The following is a 23,902-nucleotide window of genomic DNA, read 5'->3' as shown; positions in this document are numbered from 1 at the left end:
TGGAATCAGTCAACAACAGGCACAATCCTAGGAGCTTAGCTTTTCTCCAATAATATGACACTCTCTGTTACACTACAGAGCAAAGTCTGTGCAGACATTGAGCCAGTAAGAGATGCCGGGAGATTTGAGCTAAGCAGCCTGTGAGTGAGATTGGGCATGGCATATGTGCTGCAACTAGGGTTCAGTACAAGATACATTTTTGCTCAAACTTTTATGAAAATTTAGTCTACATGTAAATAAAAAATGTTGGTCAAAGGTGGACATAAACTTTAAATATACAGAGTGACACTTGTAGCATGCCCTGATAGCCACAGGCTGTAGTTTCGCAACAGCTGGAGTCCATTGCTCCACAGAATTTTTAAAATTGTTGACAATTGATTGTCAATCATTTGTCAAATGTTAGACAATCTTGAACTTCATTTAAAGTGATGGAGTTTGAGATCATAGACTTGTCAAGTGTAGGCTGATGCGTAGTTTAATTTAGCTGTCTGTATAATTTTTTTAACATTACGGTGACAATATGTAAATACGACACATTTCCAAAAACATTCTGGAAGCCCAATAAATTCAAATACCAAAAAATTCTAACTCTGCGAAAAAGTAATCCCAAATTCTCTGATAATCCAGAACATGACGAGAGGAGTATAAAATAGATTAGGGAGAGAAGTGAGGTTAATGACGCAGTAGAAATTGTTAAAATAAATATATATATATTTACCAAATATGAACCAAAGGGATATAATTATTTGAGTTTAACTTGGAAAAACATTAAAAGATCCTCAAGTGATAAAGAAAACAAATGGACTTGATGGGTTTATGAGTAATAGTGTACCTCTTTTGTTCTGTGGTCTACTTGACATATTCACCTATAAACTTGAATTCACAATTGCCAGAGGTACAGTTAAAAATAGGTTATGTGAAAGTTCCTCAATACTTCCCTCAGGGTTTGTGCTGGCTAGATAAATAATAATATTTTTGCACTACCCTCATATATTTCCCAGTGGAAGACTGATAAAAATGAACGGTGACTTCTCTTATTGCTTCATAGACATCTTGAGATCCATAAAGTAAAGCAAAGTTGCTTGTTATCTTAATAACTATAGGTTTTGGTAAAATGATCGCGTGTTACAAAAGACCTACATTTTTTATTTCCTGAGTAGCTGTATGTTGCGTGATACAACTCTATTATGATTTTAATGCTTTAGGTGTTTCAAATAGATGGACAGAAAGAGGCATAATAATAGAAATACAATAAATGACTTCACAAGTCAAACAAAAATATTAAGTCATAGAAAGTGGGAACAAAATACTTCGGAATATTAAAAAACAATATGTAATATTAATAATAATAATAATAATAATAGTAATAATACAAAGCTTAATTAAAAATATGTATTTCAAATATTACTTTGGTAGTAAATGTAATTAATATTCTGAATTCTGAATAAAAATTACTTATACGATAAATATTAAAGTGTACCTTTATTATTTACAGAGGGTTTCAGTAGTCACAGTTTTTATGTATTTATATGACTTAAAGGGTAATTTTTCATAAAATTGAAAAGCCAAATAATAAATTTTTATTAAGACAATTTAGTTAATTACAAGTCACACAAAAGTTTAACAGCAGCGTACAGCAGTAGTCATGGTCATAGATGTGAAATGCAAAGATGATTGTATGAGCCATCTCCTTAGACTCTACTGATGCCCCTTATTAGACATCACTACAGTCTGACCAATAGAGAAGGCGGTAGGGGATTAGGGACATTAGTCAGTTTAGTCTGATTTTGTTGATATTGACAAGCACGACAATGACAGAATGCAGTAGTCAACCACTGTAGAAATAGAGAAGTACAATAAAATCTTAAGGTACAATAAAGCACGTACATAACAAATCAGTAGAGTATGATGTATAAATTTGGTAAGGCCAACATAAGCAACTAAACGAGAAGCATCACATGGCTCAAAACATCACTGATTGTCTGTTACAACAAGTGCCAAAGCGAGGATAGCCACCTGTTTGTATCTTCCCATAACTGAACAAGGAATAAAAGAAAAAGAAACGGGTGCTTTCCAGGAGCTACCGATCGGAGTGATCATCCATAGAAGGTATAATCCATATGTCTCAAGGATAGAGATGAGATCAGTAATAAAAAGGATTTATTGGTGCAGGTATATAAATATAACACAACAGTAGACTGTTTAACAGCGGACTGTTTCGAAACCGGACCGGTGTCTTCCTCAGGTAGCATATAAATGAGTAGATGGGTGGGGTGTCGGTTAAATAACCGAATTAAAGGTCAGTTTGAGGTAAGAACTACCGGGTCAGGTATACAAGTCAAAATCTGTTAAACATACGTATGGAACAATACACATAATCATACAAGTAATTACAAACAGTTACATAAAAATATTAGATAAAACAGTGTCTGCATTATATTTAAAAACTTAATTGACTTCCAAATATTATAATCGGGGGATAACTAACAGTTAAAAAGAATCCTTTATGAATAGGGTTTAAAAAAAATAAAAAAATAAAAAAATAAAAAAAAAAATATATATATATATATATATATATATACACATATATATATATATATGTGTTTGTATTCTTTATCTTAAAAAATCTGTATAAATTAATAAAAATGAATGAAAGAGATCTATGAAAATAACTTCAATAGTTTTCTTATCATATTGATGATTTGAGATCCATCTATAGTTTAAAAAATTGTTTATTTCGCAACCGTAATTATCATAGAGGAAATTTAGCATACAAATGGAGTATCATCTTATTTTTCAGTTGTTTCTAGGGGTTGTACTAAAGGGTAAATTGTACAACCCCTAGAAACATAATGAGGCACAATCAAGGCTCCACAATTCGTCCATGCCCTAATTTTGCCACAGGTTGGTAAGGGTATAGTATGCTGCCGCTCGAAACACGTTATGGATGGCCCTCCAGATAAGGAGGGCTTGCCTAAAGATTGAAAATAGGGGAGCCAGATGAGAGTCATTAAACACCTGGAACAAGACATGTAACGGGAGTGAAATTATGGACTGTAATGCTCTGAGCCTATCCTCCCTTCCCAACCGACAGAAATGGGACAATGGAGAGGCCAAATAGTATAATTTAAGGCCAGGTCAGGTAAGGCCGCTCCACTACACTCCCAATTTGCTTACACGTACAGTAAGCAAATTGGGTGACCCATTTTAAGGGGAGCTGGGAAATCTATCTAGAGGTGGCTGTAGAGTCCAAGGGTAAAATACATGACTTATGCCAGTTTACCTTCAAACCAGAATAAAGACTATTGTCATCAATGATATGTAGGACAGCTGGTAATGAAATCTCTGTAACCTGTAAATGCATATTGACTGATATGGTCCTGTAGGGAACCACATATGGACCCCTGGAAAGACTGAGCATCACAGATGCGAGCAGCCAATGGCTCCATAGTAATTGCATATAACATGGGGGAGAGAGGGCAGCCCTGGATATGGAGCACTGTCCCAGAAAAAAAGTGCACTACAACTGCTATAGAGATATATTAATAAATGAATCCGCTCAGAATATTGGATCTAAAACTGACATGTCAAAAGAGAAGCATTCACTTTAAGCTCCAGTCTAAGGGAATGGAATTCTGCGTTAATGTAGTTAAAGACCTACAGATTCCTGCAGGTCTTTAGAATAGTCCGATACTTATGAGTATTGAAATGTTCTCCTGATAACCTCATACACATATATTTTAGCAACTAGGATTCATTTCGAAGTGGGGATTACGATAGTGTATAGTGTGGTCACTTTGTGTTTTCTTTGGAATGACAATTTTTACGTGTACCTTAAGAAGGCTTTTTACCTATAGCCGATTGTAATGGAAATATGTATTTAATGAACACTACAAACCTCTACCTCATTCATCTGTCTATTTTACGTTTTTAGAAATCCAAAAGATAGAAGCTGCATATATCTCTATCTTTGCCTTTAGACTAGACCGCCACCCCCCCCCCCTTTCCAACACCTCCCTATAATCTGTCCAGCTTGCTGAGCAGTATTGACATCAGTGCTACATCAATTTCAAAAAGTGGATTATTTTTACAAGACAGCTATTGTGACATATTGGGTCAGTCATAAATGAAAGATATTCATGCAAGCATGCAATACTTGTAATGAAGTCTCACTCTGACCTTCTGTATGATTGATTCGGTAATTTAGTTTTCTCAGGCAGTGCCTGAAATGAAATGAAATCATGTTGAACAAGTTTTGAATACCCAGAGTGCACCAGGAGAAAGAAAAATCTGCAGCCCCAGAGGCTTGCAAGTGAACAGCTGAACGATTTATCTCTGTGCTATTATAGCCTATGCCAGAATTCAACATTTCTTTTTTTTTTCCCCTTTTTTTTTCTTATTTGGCTTAAGTACTTAATTCTGCAGGTAGCTCTAAATGGGAAAATAAAATACTGTCCAGATTTAAAACGACAGGACAGAAAGTATGTGCAGGGCACTGATAAAATATCTTGAATAGAACTGACCTTTCATGTAGCTGAAAGTTACTTGGGAATTTGTCCTTATAATTACCATATAGATTATTTTTATTTCTTTCCTGCAATGAAACACTTCTCAGAACAGCATTGGTGATTGAATGGAAATTGAACTTGTTAACATTCTCTTCTGCTTAGTCTGTTGTATGTTAGAGAAGGTTAGCTTTGATGAATTTAGAAATTCTCTTTCCTCTCTATATACACAAAAAGCCAGTCAAATATATTATATTGGAACCTTTTATCTTCGGCTCTGAAAAGCTAAATAGGTTTTACTAAATGAGAGAAAACATTTATAATGTTACCGGTGTGCTTTCCCTCGTATCCAGAAGACAAATCACTAACAATGTGTCTAAATCCCAGTAAATATATTTACACTGATTATTTGTACAAGAGAAGGAAATCAGATTTTGTTGGGATGGGAGAGATTTTATTAGTCAAAAAACTTATTGTAGAGAAACGGTCACAAAAATCAACATTGATGGAAACATTCAAACTGATAATAAAACTTTGAAAGAGATACTTGCTTATTATCTAACGGCTCTTGCTAAATACCATCTTCAAGGGTTGTCTAGGACTAGTAAAAAGCATACGTTTTTGTTTTTTTCCAGAAACCGCACCACTTCTGTCTAATGGGTTGTTTCTGGTATTGCGGCTCACCATCATTTTAATGAATGCGACTGAGCTTCAATACTGGACACTTCCCATGACTAGAGTGGCGTTGTTTTTGGGGAAAAAAACAGACATTTTATTTTAATTCTGGACAACCCCTTTAAAAAAGGTTATAAACTTTTATTAAAAATAGCTACATCTGTGCAATATACCAGTAGTTGTGGACGCCACTTTGCAAAAAGGAACAATTTACATTACTCTGCCTGCTATCCCAGAATGAGGATTATATTTTTTATTATGTGGCTATGTGATGGAAGGGATGTAAAACCATTTTGTTTTAAGGTCTTGCTGGATTCCAAATTGTTCGAATAATGGGGTAGTTTGGTTCCTTATAGTCCTCTTCATCCTCACCTTGCTACTTGGATATCATGGATTAAAGGATACTGGATATACAATGAGGCAGATTTACTAATACTGTCCAGGATTTATACAGCGTAAACGTAGACAAGGCAGTCAGAAGATGCGCTAAGTTTATCACATTAATGGACACTGTATGATAAACTTAGCGCATCTTGCTAGATATTTTAGATACTTTTTTTTTCCTTATACCACCTTCTTGTTGATTTTGTTGATGGAAGTTTTTTGCAACAAAATGTTGGCGCATGGTGGGGCATCTAAGCCGCACCCCTTTCCACTATAACACACCTCCTTTACATCTAAGTCACATCGCCTTGTTGAGCAGGATGAAAACAGTGGGTGTCTAATACATTGAATACATTTCGCGCACGACATGTGTACCAGAATTCTGGCTCCATTTCAGCCCGAATTTTGGCGTGTTTTGAATAGTTACTCTGTCCCAATGTTTTCGTTACATATTTTGTCTTAAAATATGGTTAACTAATGATAATCTTGAGTGTGGGGCGAGGAGAAAGTTTATATTGATACGGCCTTAAGGAGACATATCCTGTCAATATGGGAGAGATGTATCTCAATATTCTCTGCACTCACTCCTTTTCCCAACAGGGATCTCCCTAAAGTTTTAAAGAGTATTCTGTGTTACAGATTCAGAAGATTTTAAGTGCCCTTTTAGTGAAGCCATATTGATTTAAAATCTAGAACTACTTTAAAGGAAGGAAGTCTGGTGAAGCACTGTGTTCATCTCACTAGCACAGACATTACACAGAGCCCGGGGTCCTGATATTTTGGCAGGACCTAGTTTATCATTAATAATGATCTTCAATTTGTATGAGATACTATACAGTAAAATCTTTTACTGGAAGCCATTGGGTAGGATGCTGCTAGCAATATGATTAAGTTGTTATTGACTCCTGGTGACCATATTAATAACGTCCTCACTTTTATTTGCGTCTTCAGGCTTCTCATCGTTGTGTTCATGATTCCTGCAATTCTGCCCATCAATCTCCTTGTTGCTTATCTTCTCTTCTCCCTTAAGCATAATTTTATTTTAACATGCACCTAATGAATAGTATCTAAAGAGGGTCTGCTTTTTTTTTTCCAAAAACAGAACCACTTTTACCAATGGGCTCTGTCCAGTATTGCAGCTCAGTCCCTTTCAGTTGAGCTGCAGTAAAATATTTAGCTCATGCACTTGCGCCCTCAGTTTTTGATTTCACCTACGTAGAACCAAATAATAGGTAATAAAATAATAATAATAACAGGTCCCAAAAATATATTTTTTCCAAGCCTAAAATGATACATATATATGAATGAAATTCCTTAGATACGACCGCACTAGTACATTCCACAACTATCTAATAAAAAGCAGCTGTTACCATATGCACCTACTCCATGTATATTAGTAAACAGCATGTTCAAGGGTTAAAGTCCAATGTTCAGATATTACAATTATCTATTCAGGTTGAGTAAAACGAAAGACTGTCATTAGCACATCCTAATCATGGCTGGATTTTAATGTCTCATTAAAGTAATTAGCCCTCTGCCTCACTTTCACAGATTCTGACTCCACCAAAGGAATCTTCACACATGGAGACGAGCAAAATAATTCTGTCATTTTATGAAATGGGTGATTTTGTGTGACAGATTACTCTGATATTTTCCTTTGTTAAATCCATGATACATGCTTGTTAATAACAAAAAGTGTGAACTGAATATAAATAGTAGCAAATAAAACCTCTTATGTTCCTCATCGGGGAACCACTCATGACATGGATTAAGTTATTAAAATTTACATTTGCTGAGTTGTCTTAGACTTTAAAATGTAGTATTCATAGTTTATCATATAAGACTATTATTTGAAAGAAGTACATCTATATACAAGAAGATAACATGAGGGGGTCGGTGACCAGTGGTCTGCACAAAAGAGAGGGTGCCCAATAGAAAACATCAAATTGGACCCACATTATGTTGCTGGTTTTGCCACCTAGAACAGAAGGGCATCGTCTTTGTTTCTCAACCTCTACTTTTTTACCATGACTCTTCGGTCAATTCCCTGCTTCCTTGTTTGCAAACAATATAGTTCCTCTTGAGTTGGGAGTCCCCCACAGATCCCCCCACCTAATAGCAAAGGTATAGGACCAAATAGGACTGTTTCCATTCTCATCATGGGCACCATAGCAGCCACATGAGCTGTTTCTACGGTATGTACACCCTTGACTATGGCCTGAATTATGGGACCGCAGCTTTTTGTAATGTGCTCAAAACCATTTTGCCACTTTTTGGATGTGTCTATGAATCCAATTTTAGACATATAAGAAATGCCATTCATTTCAATGGTGCCTAATTATGTACAACATAGCTCCTTTAAAATCAATGGTTCGTCCAAAATTGGGGTCTATACAAATGTATGGAACTACTGTCTAATTTAATTTCCTTGCATTTCCCCAAAAATCTAAATGTTCCTATTTCTATAATAATATTTTGTTTAGATGAAATGTTCGGTGTTATTATATATCTCTAGAAGGGTTATTTGTATAATGACTGTTTTAAGGTTCAGTTTTTCATGAACCTCCTTGTTTTTACCATTCCATCAAATTTTTTAAAACATTTTTAAAAAAAGTAAAAAATGGTGCTAAACCATTAACCATTTAATATGGTTATTTTTATTCTTTGCATTCAGATATCTGCTGATTGAAAATAGACCAATATAAAGATTTTGATCTTTCTGATATCCTCCTTTTGGATAGTATTTGAAGCTTTTTTTTTTTTACTTATATTTCTGTCTCCACTCTTTATGACCTTATATTTAGCTAACATGAGCACATTTTCAATTAATACAGTGTTGGGGCAATGTTGCCTAATGTGTTGCAGATAAAACAGTTATTTCATGGGTCATTAATGTGTTTAATGCGTGGAACATTCTATTAAAACAAGCACTTATTATTTTTATGAAGATGTTTATTACTATGGTTAACAGCCATAGTACAACTAGATTTTTGAAGGCCATAATCATTCATCTTATGTGAGGTTGCCTCTTTTTTGTTTGTGGCTTTCTTTCTTTCAGAAGAAGATTTGGATTATCATCAGCGAGCAGTCAAAGGTTTTTGTTATTTCAAGCTGAGATTGATAGATGTGGAAATTACATGCAATACAATTACACACCTTCAAAGATTTACAGCAGTGGTGCTAAATAGCTATGAAACAGAATAAGAACAAAGGCAAAGGAGAGGGAGAAAGGAAATTGTTTATAATGGAATTTAAGGCATAAATGATGTTCTGCAGATCAACATGCACAATATGGTTATACAATCTCCAAATGCCTGTGTAATGAAAGTATTAGTTTTATTTTACATCAGAGAAATAAGGAGCAATATTTAACATACGCAATAATAAAAGTAATAAGAGATTATAGTAAAATATGAATAAGCCTGACTGATCATCATTTGTTGCGTGAAATATTACATGTGGTTAATCCTGTTATTCCTAGCGCTTATATTTTTAATAGTCACCAGGTACCATATTATGTTTTGGATTTGGTAGGGGTTAAATTAGCAAAAACATAGTCAATTTGACTGAGTGTAACAAAGGGGTTGTTTCATAAGGCACCGTACCTTTAAGCCATATGGACACCATAGAGGGGCGTCTATGTGCCAGAACAGAGACCTGCTCTGGGAGACTAGGCCCGTTATTTGAATGGGCAGCATGTAATGCTGCATTTCTCCTGTAGTTGTCGCCGTAGGGAGAATGTGTGGCTGGCCGCAGCTTCCCCCAGTGATAGCCAATGACCAGGGCGTGAGAGAAGCCAGACCTGTTGCCATCAGCTGATCGCCATGCCAGCTTTTCTTATTTTTAAAAAGGTGTAGTCTTTATGAAACAACCTCTTGAAGCTATCTTTTTAAGGAATACCTAGTACCTGGATAGCTTCTGAATGATGCATTTACTAGTCTTAATGTACGTTTATTGTGCTCATGGTGTAAAATTACTCTAGATTAAGAGGATGTCCATTGTTGACCCGAGTAAGTCATGGTAGAAGTCAAAATCATGGTAGAAGTCAAAATAGTTTTATAGGGCACATGCAAGACTGGGTGGGACAATACAAACCATGAGGCAAATGAATGGTTGATAATGGTTAACAATCGGATGAGGTCCCGTTGAGCTAAATACATTGAAATCATGGACTGCAAGTAGTCCAGATAGAAAACATGTCTATATTATTGGGGGTGCCCTGTAACTGTTGTAAACTAGACCATTAAACATCTTTATAGTGAATTCTGCTCTTTGGTCATGAACGGCCAATTAACGATTTTCTTTTCTATGGTCAAGTCAGTGTGTTATAACCAGAAATGTAAATGATAAAATATATACCTAGCCCAATAAAGTATAACCATTATTCAGTTACAAATGTAAGAGACGGCCACCACTCATCAACCATGTATGGTTGGTTGAACATGATAAAGAAGTAAGTTTTTATACAATCCTTCACACTGTTTTGATTGACAGACTTTCCCCCGGAGTATTCCTAAATATGTTTGCAACTGAAATAGATCCCTGCTTTATACTATATATTATAAAAATACTATTTTTGATGAACTCTATAAAAATCTGTACAAGAGCACAGCAGATAGGAAAAGTGAAAAACAGTTGAAGCCATTCTCTCAGCAGTCATTACAGAGCATGTTGGGAAAATGCCCATTTTATTACCGCCTGTTAAGTTCTTATACAAGTGACATTTTATTTTACATCAAGTCAATTTATGGCTTTGACTTTTAAATTTAGTTGAGCCAAGTAAATTAACACATGCCGGATCTGATTTCTCAGTCCTTGCTCTAATTCTACTTATAGTTAAGCATGTAAATCAAAGCGTGGTTAAAAATGTTTGTATGCTCATTAAGGTCGGTCCTTTTTTTTTGAGACAATACATTGTTATCTGCCTCTTTCATGTCATGTTCTAGAATTTTTAGGCGTTATATAAAAGACATCTCATGCAATGAAAAAAAAACAACAAAATTCTCAACGGTTTGAAATGAAAAAATAGTGATGATTTTAATACTATAAACAGCTAATATGGAACACTTGGCTATTTTACTAACCTATTTTAAATGTTTTTAGAGCAGTTGCTAGTAGAGGGCAAACATTTTATCAAAATCTGAAAATTTAAAAGTGGACTACATGCGACCATGAGCAGCATGTTTAAATACGATTTTGTTTTATGTTGTGTTTTTTTCCTAGGAAAATTATCATGATACACAAAGAGAGTATAATGACAAATTCAGTTTGGCCATACTTGTATAACTCAGCTTAACATTCTTAAGTTAAAGTGCTTTTCTGACCAAAGTAGTTGATGGCATATTGATAGTATGTTCCATCACTTGGGGTCCAACTGCCGATTCTTAGAAGCTCCTTCACAGACTTTCCCTGAGCAGTGATGCTCCTGTAATGATGCTGATTCTCGAGTCTGGAATCCAATAGGCGAGGTTACAACACAGTTCACAATAATAGTCAATGGTAATGCAGAGGTCATATCACCGTAAGGAGTTGTAATGCAGCAAGTGGAAATGAGGGAAAGCCATAATTGGGTTGGCGCAGGCTAACCTGGGGTATGGAATCTAAGGAATTCCTTACACTCGCTGCTAGGGGGTATGGACTTTGCTGCAAGGGGATTCCCACATTGCAGGACCCAAATGATAGCTGGGCTGCAGGTGACTGAGTACAACGAGACAGGGATAAGCCGTGGTCAGATGTATGCAGAGTTCGGTACACAGGAGTTGAAGATCAGTCGTGGTCAGTCGTATTTAGAGTTCAGTACACAGGAGAGCAATAGTGGTTTAACAAAAGCAAAAAAAAAAAAAATGACCCCAGTAGTCGGTGGGTCAAAATATATACTGTACATTTCACTACACATTGCCAAATGTGACAACAAATACCCTTCTACCTGCTTCACTAGAGAAAATATCCCGATTTTATATTATATTATTATTCAACACACTTTAAAATGTAGCTTTTATTGTAAAGCACTTAAGCCTCAAACATTAATAACCCACGCAAGGTTCTGTGAAAAACTCCCTGCACATATAATTCCTATCAATCACTACAATATATCAGTAGGAATTGCATTTTGAGTAGCATTGGCTGTAATGTAAATGTTTACACTTGGGAAGCGTCTGCAGATCACAATCCAATTAATTAGTAGCACAGAACCACTGGATGTATTTAAAAACGTCCAATATGTTTCATCAAGACACGACGTTCTTTAGGAAAATATATGTATACACATACATACGTACATATATACATACAACCACATTCCAGAGAAAGAGAGGCAGCACTCCAGTGTTATAAAAATCCAACATTTTTATTCACCCAACATATAGGCAACGTTTCACCTTCCCATTGAAGGCATTTTCAAGCCTTTCGAGCTTGAAAATTCCTTCAATGGGAAGGTGAAACGTTGCCTATATGTTGGGTGAATACAAATTTGGGATTTTTATAACACTGGAGTGCTGCCTCTCTTTCTTTGGATTGTGGTTGTACGTATTTGGGGTCTCACGTCAAGTTTCCCCTGAGGATAGCATCCTCATTGCATGCTACGGTGCAGCTCCTACATTCTGTTTGTTTGTTCATACATATATACATACATACATATATACATACATACACTGGGGTGTGGGAACAAATACTTGTGCATATGAGGCCTAATTTAATACAAATTTTATCTGAAGTCCTAAAAACTATAAAATAATTCCCTCTTTTAATAAAGCCTCACATGCACTGACTTAGAAATCTTTCTAGCTTGTTAGGTCAATGACTACCAATATGCTTATCTGTATTGTGAGTTTACGTTAAAGTTGCTTCCCCAGCTGCAGAAAAGATAGCACCTACTTTTTCACCTTTCAGTGCTCTGTCATATAGAAACAGCTTGCATTGCACAGGTATCTGTAGTTACTCTTTAACTGCCGGAGGTAAAAACAAATATACTAATGAAAGGAGAGTACTGACTGATTACATCTTGTGCATGGAGTTCTTCTTTGCCAACATTCCATTTTTCATTAAGTATTTTTCATTGACATGCCACTACACACAATCACTGCATGAAAAAACTCTTCTGTGATGGCCTTAAAAAACCCCCGCTATTATTATTTAAAAATATATATATGTTATTTAAATACACAAAGTAGTTGACCCTTTAAAAAATTTTATTGTGTATTTTCTAGTTCGAAAAATGTTTTGCTGCAGCTTTGTCCTTGAATGTTTTCAGTTTTAATATACTGTAATGGAAGTGTAAAATTAGACAGTCCTTACTTGATTTCATACATTTTGTCGCCACTATTGCTTATCATAAACAGGGTCTTAACCCCTCCAAAATTGTTCCACATTATGAAATGTATTTTGTACAGGAATTGGAAATACATGATAACAAATGTTTTTGATGGTTTGGGAACGTGTCAAGATGAACATTTAAAAAAAATTTTTGATAGTAATTTGAATAAATAATAATAACATTCCTCCCAAGGCTGAACAAAAACAAAATTGTTACAAATTGCGTATATAAAAATGCTAAATATTGGGAATGGACATGCAAAATATTAGACTTCTAAAATGAAACTGTTAGAAAATGTTAGTAGAGAAAGTTAGTTGGATAAATGATAGTGTGAGTCTATACTGGACAGGGTTGGAGTGGTCCAACAGAATACCAGAGGATCCTCCTGTGGGCCACGCTCTGACACAATAATGGGCCACAAATGTCTTTATTTGGAGCCAGTCACTTGCTAGTAGTGTCTATTACTTGTAGGTTAATTCACAAATAACCATTATTGGTGATGTGTAAAATAATAACAAAAAAGTTTCATAATGCAATGAAAAGTGGATGTGCACAGGTTCTGTATAGATGGAGGGTGGGCCCTCAGAATCATATCCTCTGGTGGGTCCAAGAAACCCCAGTACAACACTGATACGAAATATTTGCCCCAGTATCCAAAATTAAATAAGTTATTTTGGATTATATCCAGCACATATAACAAATATAGTGATTAAACATGATTCCTTGTCCATTCTAAGTAAGAACTACAAAGAAAAGCAACTAAGGACCCATTAATCTTTAATATAGCCCGATTTTGCTAGGTCAACTTTTTCTGTGATATTTAATACATCAATGACCGACATTTTCTCTCCAGCATTGAACTTATTATGACTGTATTGTAAATAAGCCATAGCTAGGAGAGCCCTAATCATGCTTGAATATACACATGTCAACCTTTACCTTTGCTTGAATTTCTCAGGATCTAAATTCGATACATTTTTGCGACATTAAATAACACGATGTATACACAATGTCCTACCCAGACAACTGGCATAAACTACCTACTAAATACAGTACTTTCCTATAAGTGTCTAAGGAAGGATTTCAAGAAAAGGTTCAGCTGCTTGTATATTAGGAAACTTAATTTAGATCCGTTTCCTAATAACTTCTATTATTAGAATCTCTCCCTATACTGTATGATATGTTATAATAGAGCTGAGAAGCCATAGGGAAATTAAATGGAAGATTAAAAAATCCATATTGCCATGTTCATATTTGGTTTTATCATCAGTTGCATTTCTAATATAACATTTTTTTTTCCACAGGATCAAAGACAGGCTCAGATGTCCCAATATCGTCAGGATCCCTCATTAATTATGAGGTCGCTGGTTCACATGTCCGATGTGGCACGGGCAGGATTAATGTCTCAAAGTCAACTCACCACCATAAACCAGTCTCAGCTAAGTGCTCAGTTAGGACTCAATATTGGAACAACTTCCATTCCCCATACGTCTCCTTCACCTCCAGCAAGCAAGTCAGCCACTCCATCCCCCTCCAGTTCAGTTAATGAAGAAGATGCCGATGAAACAAACAGGGTGTGTATAATGATGGAGATTTAATATGGCTTCTTTTAATTTCTATGACACTATCCAATATACTAGTTTCGATTGCAAGTGAATTTTTTCCTGTTTCATTATAAATATGATTTATAATAGTATATAAGGTTTTTTTGGGGAAAGATTGACTTTAAAGTAGCTACTTACCTGCAAACGCTGATGCTGCTGCAGAATCAACTGTAGCCTCTGGTGCCGATGTGTCCTCGCTCGTCCGACACGATGCAGGACCTGGGGCAGGAAGTGAGTGACGTCACAGCGTGATCTCTCGAGAACACGCTGTGTCTGTGCACTGCCAGAAGCTGGGTGTTAACGAAGAGAAGTGGATGATGCTGATTCGTCAGCATCATACACCCCCATTCACAACGCCCAGCTAGTAAAAGAAGTAAAAACGCCCAGATGTACACACATAATACACGCCCAGTTGTACTTTTACTTTAAACACGCCCAGTTGTACTTTAGAAAGCCTCATTTGCATAAATATAAAAATGGTCATAACTTGGCCAAAACGTTACTCTTATCTTCATTGCAGTGCCGATCTGCTGCAATAGGAGATAGGGGTTGCAAAATCTGGTGACAGAGCCTCTTTAAAGGAAAAAGTGAAAAAACATTCTTGTATTGTGTCTATTAATACTTATTCTTCTTGGTTACCGATTAGCAGATTTATAAATAATTTAAATTGCAGCAGAATGAGTAGTTTTCTCATTTCACCTTCTTCAAGAACAAAATTCACCGGAGATTTCAGCCTGCCAAAACAGGAGCGGAGAGAATTTTATTATTCAGAAATATGAATTAAAAAGCAACAAAAGAAATTCAAAATACTGCAACAATTTCATTCTTATCCCTGTTGCTTCATTTTATTACAATTGTTAATGATCTGGCCAAGTCTGATCACGGTTTCATTTTTCCACAAATTTTCTTTAACGAGAAAGCCTAATGTTTTAATGTTGTCAGGAGTAGAAATAATGATTATGGAATTAGTGTAGCATATGGCTAAAATACACGTTGTATTAACTTTTCAGACTATTGGAGAAAAAAGAGCAGCACCTGACTCCGGCAAGAAGCCCAAGACTCCTAAGAAGAAGAAAAAGAAAGATCCAAATGAACCGCAGAAACCCGTCTCTGCATACGCTCTATTTTTTCGAGATACACAAGCTGCAATCAAAGGTCAGAACCCCAACGCAACTTTTGGTGAAGTATCGAAAATTGTGGCTTCAATGTGGGATGGTCTTGGAGAAGAGCAAAAACAGGTAATTGACCTATAATCAGTATGGTATATGTTCCTACAACCCTTTTCTAGTTTTCTGCGCACAAACAAATCCAGCACTTTATATTTCCTAAGCATTGCTGGGTCTTTGGAATTATATGGGATATCAAGCAGTCAACATAGCTACAAATAGAGAAAACGGATCCCTTTCTTAAACCTGGTTTACACCACCATACCGCCCTTTATCCTGTCGACTGGAGGGCCCATGGCTTGTTGGCCCTATGACAAACCCTTAATGCTATATTTTATAATAATGACTAACTTCATAAAACACTTTCTATCCTGTATGCATTTTTATTCCAATATCATAATGAAGCTAGTAACCCGTTAGGGTTTTCATGCCTTACAGTTTATAATCTTCTATACCGAAAATACTTTGTCACACAGTTTTAGAGCTGTTTTTGGATTTGTACAAAGTTGTTTTTGCAGCGTGATCCCTCACATGGCATATATCGTTTAGAGATATAGCACACCACATTGCATGTATCATGAGTCGAAATTCACACAGTCATTTGTCAGAGGCCAGACCCTCAGACATTTGTCCTCATGGGGCAATAACATTTGTAAAGTTTGATCTTCACTTCCAATCCAATTGTTTCTTTCCTGAGACAATTATTTCAGAGGTGTCTGGTAGACTCTCACTGTCCCCAATACATAGAAAATAAAGCTAATCCAATATAAATGTGCATAGTAATGACTTAATCTAGGGTGATAACCCCTAGATTAAACTTGTCTCATGTGTGTATGCACACGTCCCATACAACTAAGGTAATAATGCAAATTAGAAAATTGTATGGCACATGGAAGAGAGAATGACTGCAGAGTCAGACTACACAGAGTTTGTTTGTTGTCTGTTACCATAGAGATGCATAGGTCTGCATAGAAGCTGAAAAAAACAAAACGACAGGACACTTTAAATCAAAACTATTTGCAAATTGCTTCATTCATTGTAGTTGCATTGGGACAATAAAACAAAATGGTTGTGAAGGTGAACATAAGGTGGACATAGTCTTTAAATGTTCTTTGTGTAATTTCCCATTTTTTTGTTTTAGAGCTTGTAGGAGTTTCTGCCAGTTTTACTGTGAAAGTCTATAGAATATGTTGGTGCTACAGTATTTTATTAATGTATATCAAATAATGTTTAAACACCTGCTCAGAGCCATCATTGTTAATGTCCCAACTATGGAATGAAAGTGCCTTGTGGTAAAAGTGGATGATGGTTTTTTTAATTGTTATTTGGAGTCTGTTAATGTAACACGAAGGCATTGTGTACAAGTTTCTAAGACATCTGCTCTCTACCAGACTTCCCCTGTTATGATTTAATGATGGTGATTAATCAAGCCTATTTGTAGTTGTGTGCAACAACTGGGCCTTTGTTGAATGGCACAAAAAGTATTCAGAAATGGCCAGACTTCTGCAGGCAGGAAGTCATGAAAAGCATAATCACAGCCATTCAGAGAACTGGGTGAATTATCAAAGGATTGCTCTAGATTTGTACTGGACTGGCTGGTTTCTAATGAGCAATTTTATAATTGTATCAATGATTAATAAAGCAAAAATGTAACTAATAAATATAATAATGTATCAAACTTAATGCCTATGAATTCTGCCTTAATATTGATGTTGGAGTTATTTGTAATTTTTGTATAATTTTGTGAATATTTATGTATTTTAATGTTATATGGTAGTTCCTTAATAATATGCATATTTAGCTAAGCCATATGCTCTTCTGCATATTAATCTAGATTAAATGTGGAGGGGTGACCAGGCAGGAAAAAACCCAACATGTCCTATTTTTTATTATCCACAGTATAAAGTGGGAAACAAACAGCCTCCCAGGCCCTAAATGTTCGGAAACTTTCTCTCAAAATTTACAGGATCGGATGTCAATCTAAAGTCTAGGGTTGACATTTGTCAATAAATTATATTGACTGTGCTTTTTTTACCACAACTGTGCTTTGAGCTTAAAAATAAATTTCTAACTACTTGTGTTTTTCATAAAGGTGTATAAGAGGAAAACCGAAGCGGCCAAAAAGGAATACTTAAAGGCTCTTGCGGCCTACAGAGCAAGTCTGGTGTCTAAGGTAAGAATTATATTATGATAATAATTATAGCAGTTTCTAATTGTTTTGGAACTTGAGGCCTGTATAGCTTCTGGTAGTTTTTGAATCTGCTATTTAAAGGGTAACTAAACTTTTAGAAAACTTTTGACATGTCATAGTGACATGTCAGACGTTTTGATCGATGGGGGTCTGAGCACTGAGACCCCCACCGATTGCTAAAACTAAGCGGCAGAAGCGCTTTGATGAGCTCTGTGGCCCTTTGTTTCAGATTGGCCCTTATGGTCAGGTGCCATTTATAGAGTAGAGTTCCGGGTTGGTTGATCATGCCTCGAGCAAAAACAAGGGGTGAAATTGCCAAGCCCTGATTACACAAGCCTGGAGGTCTGACCAATTAGGTGATAGCTGGAAGTCGGTAAAAATGGTCTTCTTTATTGTAATGCAGCATTAACCACCATCTGCTGTCAGGCCATTTTGCTTGTACCCCTTGTAAAGTATTATTTATGCTTTATACGAAATATTTTAAATTTGTTATATTCCCCATCCAATGTGGAGCGTTCAAAGTTGGTCAACTTCAGCTATGTCGCTACCGTGTCCTCAGTCAGTGAAATAAATCCAAGTAGCTATAAACAGCAGTAAGCATATTGTGAGCATCAGAAATAACTACTTTATTCCACAAACCGTTATCAAGTGGGTAAATGTAATGACTCTAATGACACATTTTAACTTGTGTAGTTTTTTATATAAAATTGTCCATATAATACTAACCCATTAGTGACCGCCCCATAGTGTTTTTACGGCGGCCACTAATGGGCTTTATTCCGATGCAATAGCCTCTTTACAGCGCTGCATCGGAATAAATAAAGAGAGCAGGGAGCATTTTAAATCTCCCTGCTCTCACCTACCAGAGGTAGCTGAGGGCTGGGGACATCCCTGCTCGAACGGGTGAGATCGATATTAGTATCGATCTCACCTGTTTAACCCCTCAGATGCGGCGCTCAATAACGAGCACCGCATCTGAGTTGTTTTGGAGAGAGGGAGGGAGCTCCCTCTCATCCCACCGGCACCCGGTGATAAGAGCACCAGATGTCTGTGTCTTCTATGGCAGCCGGGGGCTGAATAAAGGCCCCCAGGTCTGCCTGTAGTAAATGCCTGCTAGGTCATGCCTCTGGCATAATACAGGCATAATACAGAAGTATTGCAGTATATTATAAATGTGATCGGAGGATCGCACAGTGAAGTCCCCTCGTGGGACTAGTGAAAAAGTAAAAAAAAAAGTTTAATAAAAAGTGAAAAAAAATGAAAAACCCACTTTTTCCCCTAACAAACTGCTTTATTATTAAAAAACAAAATAAAGTACAAAAGTTACACATATTTGGTATTGCCGCGTCCATAACAACCCCAACTATAAACTTATTACAACATTTAACCCGCACGGTGAACGTCGTAAAAAATAAAATAAAAAAACATGCAAAAATTGCTGTTTTCTTTGAATCCTGCCTTTAAAAAAAATGTGATAAAAAGTGATGAAAAAGTTGCATCTATTCCAAAATGGTAGCGATAAAAACTACAAGTCGTCTCGCAAAAGAAAAGCCCTCATACAACTGCATCGGCGAAAAAATATAAAAGTTATGGCTCTTCAAATATGGAGACACAAAAGCAAATAATTTAAAAAAAAAAGTGTTTTCACTGTGTAAAAGTAGTAAAATATACAAAATCTATATCAATTTGGTATAAATCAACCTGCTGAATAAAGTTATTGTGTTATTTATCCCACTCGGTAAACGGCGTAAATTTAGGACGCAAAAAAGTGTGTCAAAATTGCAGTTTTTTTTCAATCCCCCCCCCAAAAAAGGTTAATAAAAGTTAATCAATAAATTCTTTGTACCACAAAATGGTAATATTAAAAATTACAACTTGTTCCGCAAAAAACAAGACCTTATATAGCTATGTCGATGCAAACATAAAAAAGTTATAGCTCTTTGAATGAGACGATGGAAAAACTTAAAAAATGGCTTGGTCATTAAGGTCTAAAATAGGCTGGTCACTAAAGGGTTAAAACAGATGTTAGTGTGATAGCAAAAGTTTGATCATTATGTTTGGTTTACTTACTGTCACTTTTGAATAAGCTTCGCAGAAACTGATCGTAAAACTAATTTGATCAACATGTTCAATCTATATTAAAGTGACAATTTACCATCAGTTTCTAAGAAGCTAATTCAAAGGTGACGAGTATGGCTTTTACTTTTCCAAAAATGTCAGCCGGGATGGAATAGAATAATGGCTAGAACTTCTAGATCCTACTTAAACATGACAAATGTAACATTTTGGGTGGAAATCCTTTTTAAGGGGGCTCATCTTCATGTAATAGTATAGTTGTGGAGTGGAAGGAAGTTTTAGGGCCTACTTAAAGGGGAATTGTCAGCTTGTCCAACATTATTTCTTAAATTGTATCTAGTGCATAAAATGCTATAAACAAAGCAGAAAAAATGCATTTAGCGGCGATTCACAGGTATTGCAGCCTTCTTCTCCCATTGAAGTGAATTGGAGAAAAGGCTGCAATACCTGTGAATCTCCGCTAAATGAGTGAGCAAGTAGAAATGAAAGGGCAACAGCGCTCGTACAAGCGCTACACCCCCTTCAATACAGAAGATCGACGGGGATCCTGGGAGTCAGACTCCAACCCATCAGCTATTGATGATCTATCCTGATAGGCCATCAATTTTTAGCCACTGGAAAACCCCTTTAAGCCAAGTACAAATGAAGTATGTTTGTGTAAGAGATTTTACGCGAGTGGTCTCCAACCTGTTGCTCTCCAGCTGTTGGGAAACGACTAACTCCTACAAATGCTTTGCATTTTAGCTTCCCAATAGCTAGAGAGCCACAGTTTTAATACAGTCCCAATAATTTAAGGGGCTTTTCTAATCACACTTTTGTGATCTGTCGGGGTCCCAGCAGTCGGACCCCTATCAGTCGCTAAGTGATGGCTGATCCAGAGATTGAAGGAGCCGCAGCACTGCTTTAGCCCTGCGGCCCTGCCACTTTTTATTGCACAGAGGCGCCCAAGAATGGGGCCGGCTGCAGTTCCCTGCACAGCTGGTTGTCCAGGAGCGCCGATGCGCAGGAAAAACATAGAAGGGGACGCAGCGTTAAATCAGTTCTGCGGGATCTTCATTCTCAGGATCGGTGGAGGTCCCATCAAACCTCCATAGTTAGGTACATATTAATTCCAGCTTAGGTTTTAACTTTTTAGGCAGTTAACAGATAATATAAACAAATACTTTACTTGAATGGTGTTATAGAGGCTCATAGAACAGTCTATAGCTTCCAGCAGATTCAAAATCGGTAACTACCTTCATATTATTTTGTAGAGTAAACTCCTAGTCCAAAATAGGTTGAAGAAATGTATTGTAAGTTAGACCTTAATGATTATTGACTGGTTAAAATGCACTTTCATCATAAACTGTGGAGCTAAACAGCAGATGCAGTTATGACTAACGTGTGGCCATCAACCCTCGTAGCAAGAGCATTTACATGAGTTCTTTGATTTCCATCTAAACAGTAGACATCCTTTGCTTAATATAAAATGTATACATGTTTAATATTTTTTATTTTGTAACATTTAGACGTTGAGGTTCAGATCCGTTTCTTCCCTAATGTTGTGCCATGTGCCCTTGGGCATTGAATATCATTCATTGGAGTAATACCATATTGTGTTTTATATAACAGGCTGCAGCAGAATCTGCAGAGGCTCAGACAATACGCTCCGTCCAGCAAACACTGGCATCAACAAACCTCTCATCTACCCTTCTTCTTAACTCCTCACTTTCTCAACACGCCTCCCTCTCTGTGGCTGTGCAAAATCTTCAGCAGCCAATTCCAAGGGCCATTGCACCCAAACCTTTAAACATGAGACTACCATCTAACCAGATTGTGACCTCGGTAAGCATTGCACCCAACATGCCATCCAGTATGGGAACTCCGTTAATGAGCTCCATGGGTGCTCCAATGGTTGCCACTCCGCCCTCTTCTCAAGTAAGCCCTTCGCTGCAGAGTCAGCAGCATCACATCCAACAACTGCAGCAGCAGCAATTGCAGCAAATGCAACAGCAGCAACTTCATCAGCATCAAATGCATCAGCAAATCCAGCAGCAAATGCAGCAGCAGCATTTCCAACATCATATGCAGCAGCAGCTTCAGCAACAGCAACAGCAGCAGCAACTTCAACAACAAATGCAACAGCAACTGCAACACATACATCTACAGCAAATGCAGCAACAACAGCAGATGCAACACATTCAGCATCAGTCACAATTGTCTCCTCAGCAGCCATCTCCTGGCCCTTCCCAAACTGGTGTACCTTCCCAGATAGCATCCCCCATCCCCCATATCAGTAGTCCTTCCCCAGCATCTCAGCATCACCAGCCATTGATACAGTCCCAAGCACAGACTCAAGTGCTGTCTCAAGTCAGTATTTTCTAATCCTACAGGGGTTTCATTGCAGGACATTTTCATCTCTTTAAGGGAAGGTACATTTTCTGTATATTGTCCAAACGTGTTATGCAAGAGTGCATAACGGACCAAGTGAGACTATTAAGTGTCTATTAGATAGGCAATAAAGAACAGTGTAACTTGTATCATATTTTCGCATCCTCAAAAATGTATTCTCTGGAAACTAAAGAATGATGACTTTTTGTTTTCCATGTGATGTTTTTTTTTTTTTTAATTTATAGTTTTTTTTTTTCCTAAAATATGTGAATTGTGTGATCCGTGAACACACTGGGAAATCACAAAAAAAAATTAAAATAAAAACAATAGAAACTGGACAATTTGAGTGGACATGAACATGCGACAAAAGCATTTAAAGGCGACCTCAATGCATTACCAGCACACAGAGACAAATTGTATGCTACCAGTAAAGTGATAATGTCACGACCATGCAAGTGCATTTGTATGACATATACGTAGTTAATGGCATTTTTGTCATATGATATGATGTAAATCACAGATGTTTGCCAAAGTTCTTATTTTTTCATGTTTTGTCTATATCGAAATTGAAAAAAAAAATTCTCATTAGCAACCAAAATGTAAGTTTGAAATACACTGTAACGGTACGTTGATTGCTTCTGTGTTCCACCTCCTACATCTGCATTAGAACAGAAATGTGAATATATTGTGCTGAAATAACACATTTCTATTAAAACAATGTATTTTTGAAAGGGAAATGCACTTAAATACTGTAAATGGTTATTCTAAGAGCTAAAGTTAACTAATGCTACAAGTACTGTATGAACAGTAGAATATTTAAAAAGGGTACCCTAATAAGGTGTAAATATTTTCTTTCCGAGTTGTACGTTTTAAAATAATTTGTTGTAAAATGTTTTCATAAACAAGGCTTTAATGTAACACTGGTTACACAACCATTAATTGCTACATCGCTTATTGTGTTTTTATGCTGTTTTATACTTTTTTATGAGTTCTGATAGCGCCAGTTAAGTTGTTTGTATTTTTGCTTAACTGAAAAAAATGCTTTTATCTTGCGATAGAATAAACACATTTCTGTAATAGGTTGCAAGATGTTTATTTATTTTTTATTTTACTAGTACGTTTTTATTTTTACTCTTTTTCTATGCATTTAGCTTTATTTATTTTTTATGAGAGACCCACAGCTGCCTATTTTACCATGGATCTAGCAAGATAAAATATACATAATTTTACATAAAATGACTCTTAATCAAGGCCAACTGCAGGTGTATGTGGGCCCCACCCTCAGCGTAGAAGAGCAGCGTATTGCCATGGTGCTACCCCCACAAACCCGGTAGGCCTTTGCAACGTCCCAGATTTCCCTGGTGCTGATGCGGGCGCTGCTATTATTATAACATTTTTTGGTCTAAAAGTAGCCACCCAACATGACTCATGTTGTGTTACTGTCTCTTTGGTTTGTTTTAGACTTGTAGTATTTATTTATAACTCTTTTTTAAGTGTAATTTTGGGCGACATTGAAGTTAGGACAATCTGCCACCTGTTAAAAAGGAGTCTTGTAAAAATTAAATCTTTAGATAATATTCTGATCTGCATCTACAGTACTGTATATAAGGAAATGTTTC

The 23,902-nt window shown here is 36.4% G+C and overlaps 1 protein-coding gene across 1 annotated transcript in view; it reads left to right on the top strand.

The window, feature by feature from the left end:
* The window catches only part of TOX3 (TOX high mobility group box family member 3), a 98,711-nt gene extending 75,137 nt beyond the window's left edge, over positions 1–23,574 (top strand). The window contains exons 5-8 of the mRNA XM_075836928.1: positions 14,181–14,450; positions 15,491–15,718; positions 17,739–17,819; positions 21,525–23,574. Of these exons, the coding sequence (XP_075693043.1) occupies positions 14,181–14,450; positions 15,491–15,718; positions 17,739–17,819; positions 21,525–22,277 (1,332 nt within the window). The 3' untranslated portion in view covers positions 22,278–23,574. The remainder of the gene's footprint in view (positions 1–14,180; positions 14,451–15,490; positions 15,719–17,738; positions 17,820–21,524) is intronic.
* Positions 23,575–23,902: the final 328 nt, after the last annotated feature.

The sequence above is a fragment of the Rhinoderma darwinii genome, chromosome 9 (assembly GCF_050947455.1).
Source record: "Rhinoderma darwinii isolate aRhiDar2 chromosome 9, aRhiDar2.hap1, whole genome shotgun sequence".
NCBI classification, from domain to species: domain Eukaryota; kingdom Metazoa; phylum Chordata; class Amphibia; order Anura; family Rhinodermatidae; genus Rhinoderma; species Rhinoderma darwinii.
The sequence above is the reverse complement of the archived record's forward strand: the minus strand, read 5'-3'. Positions and strand labels throughout refer to the sequence as shown.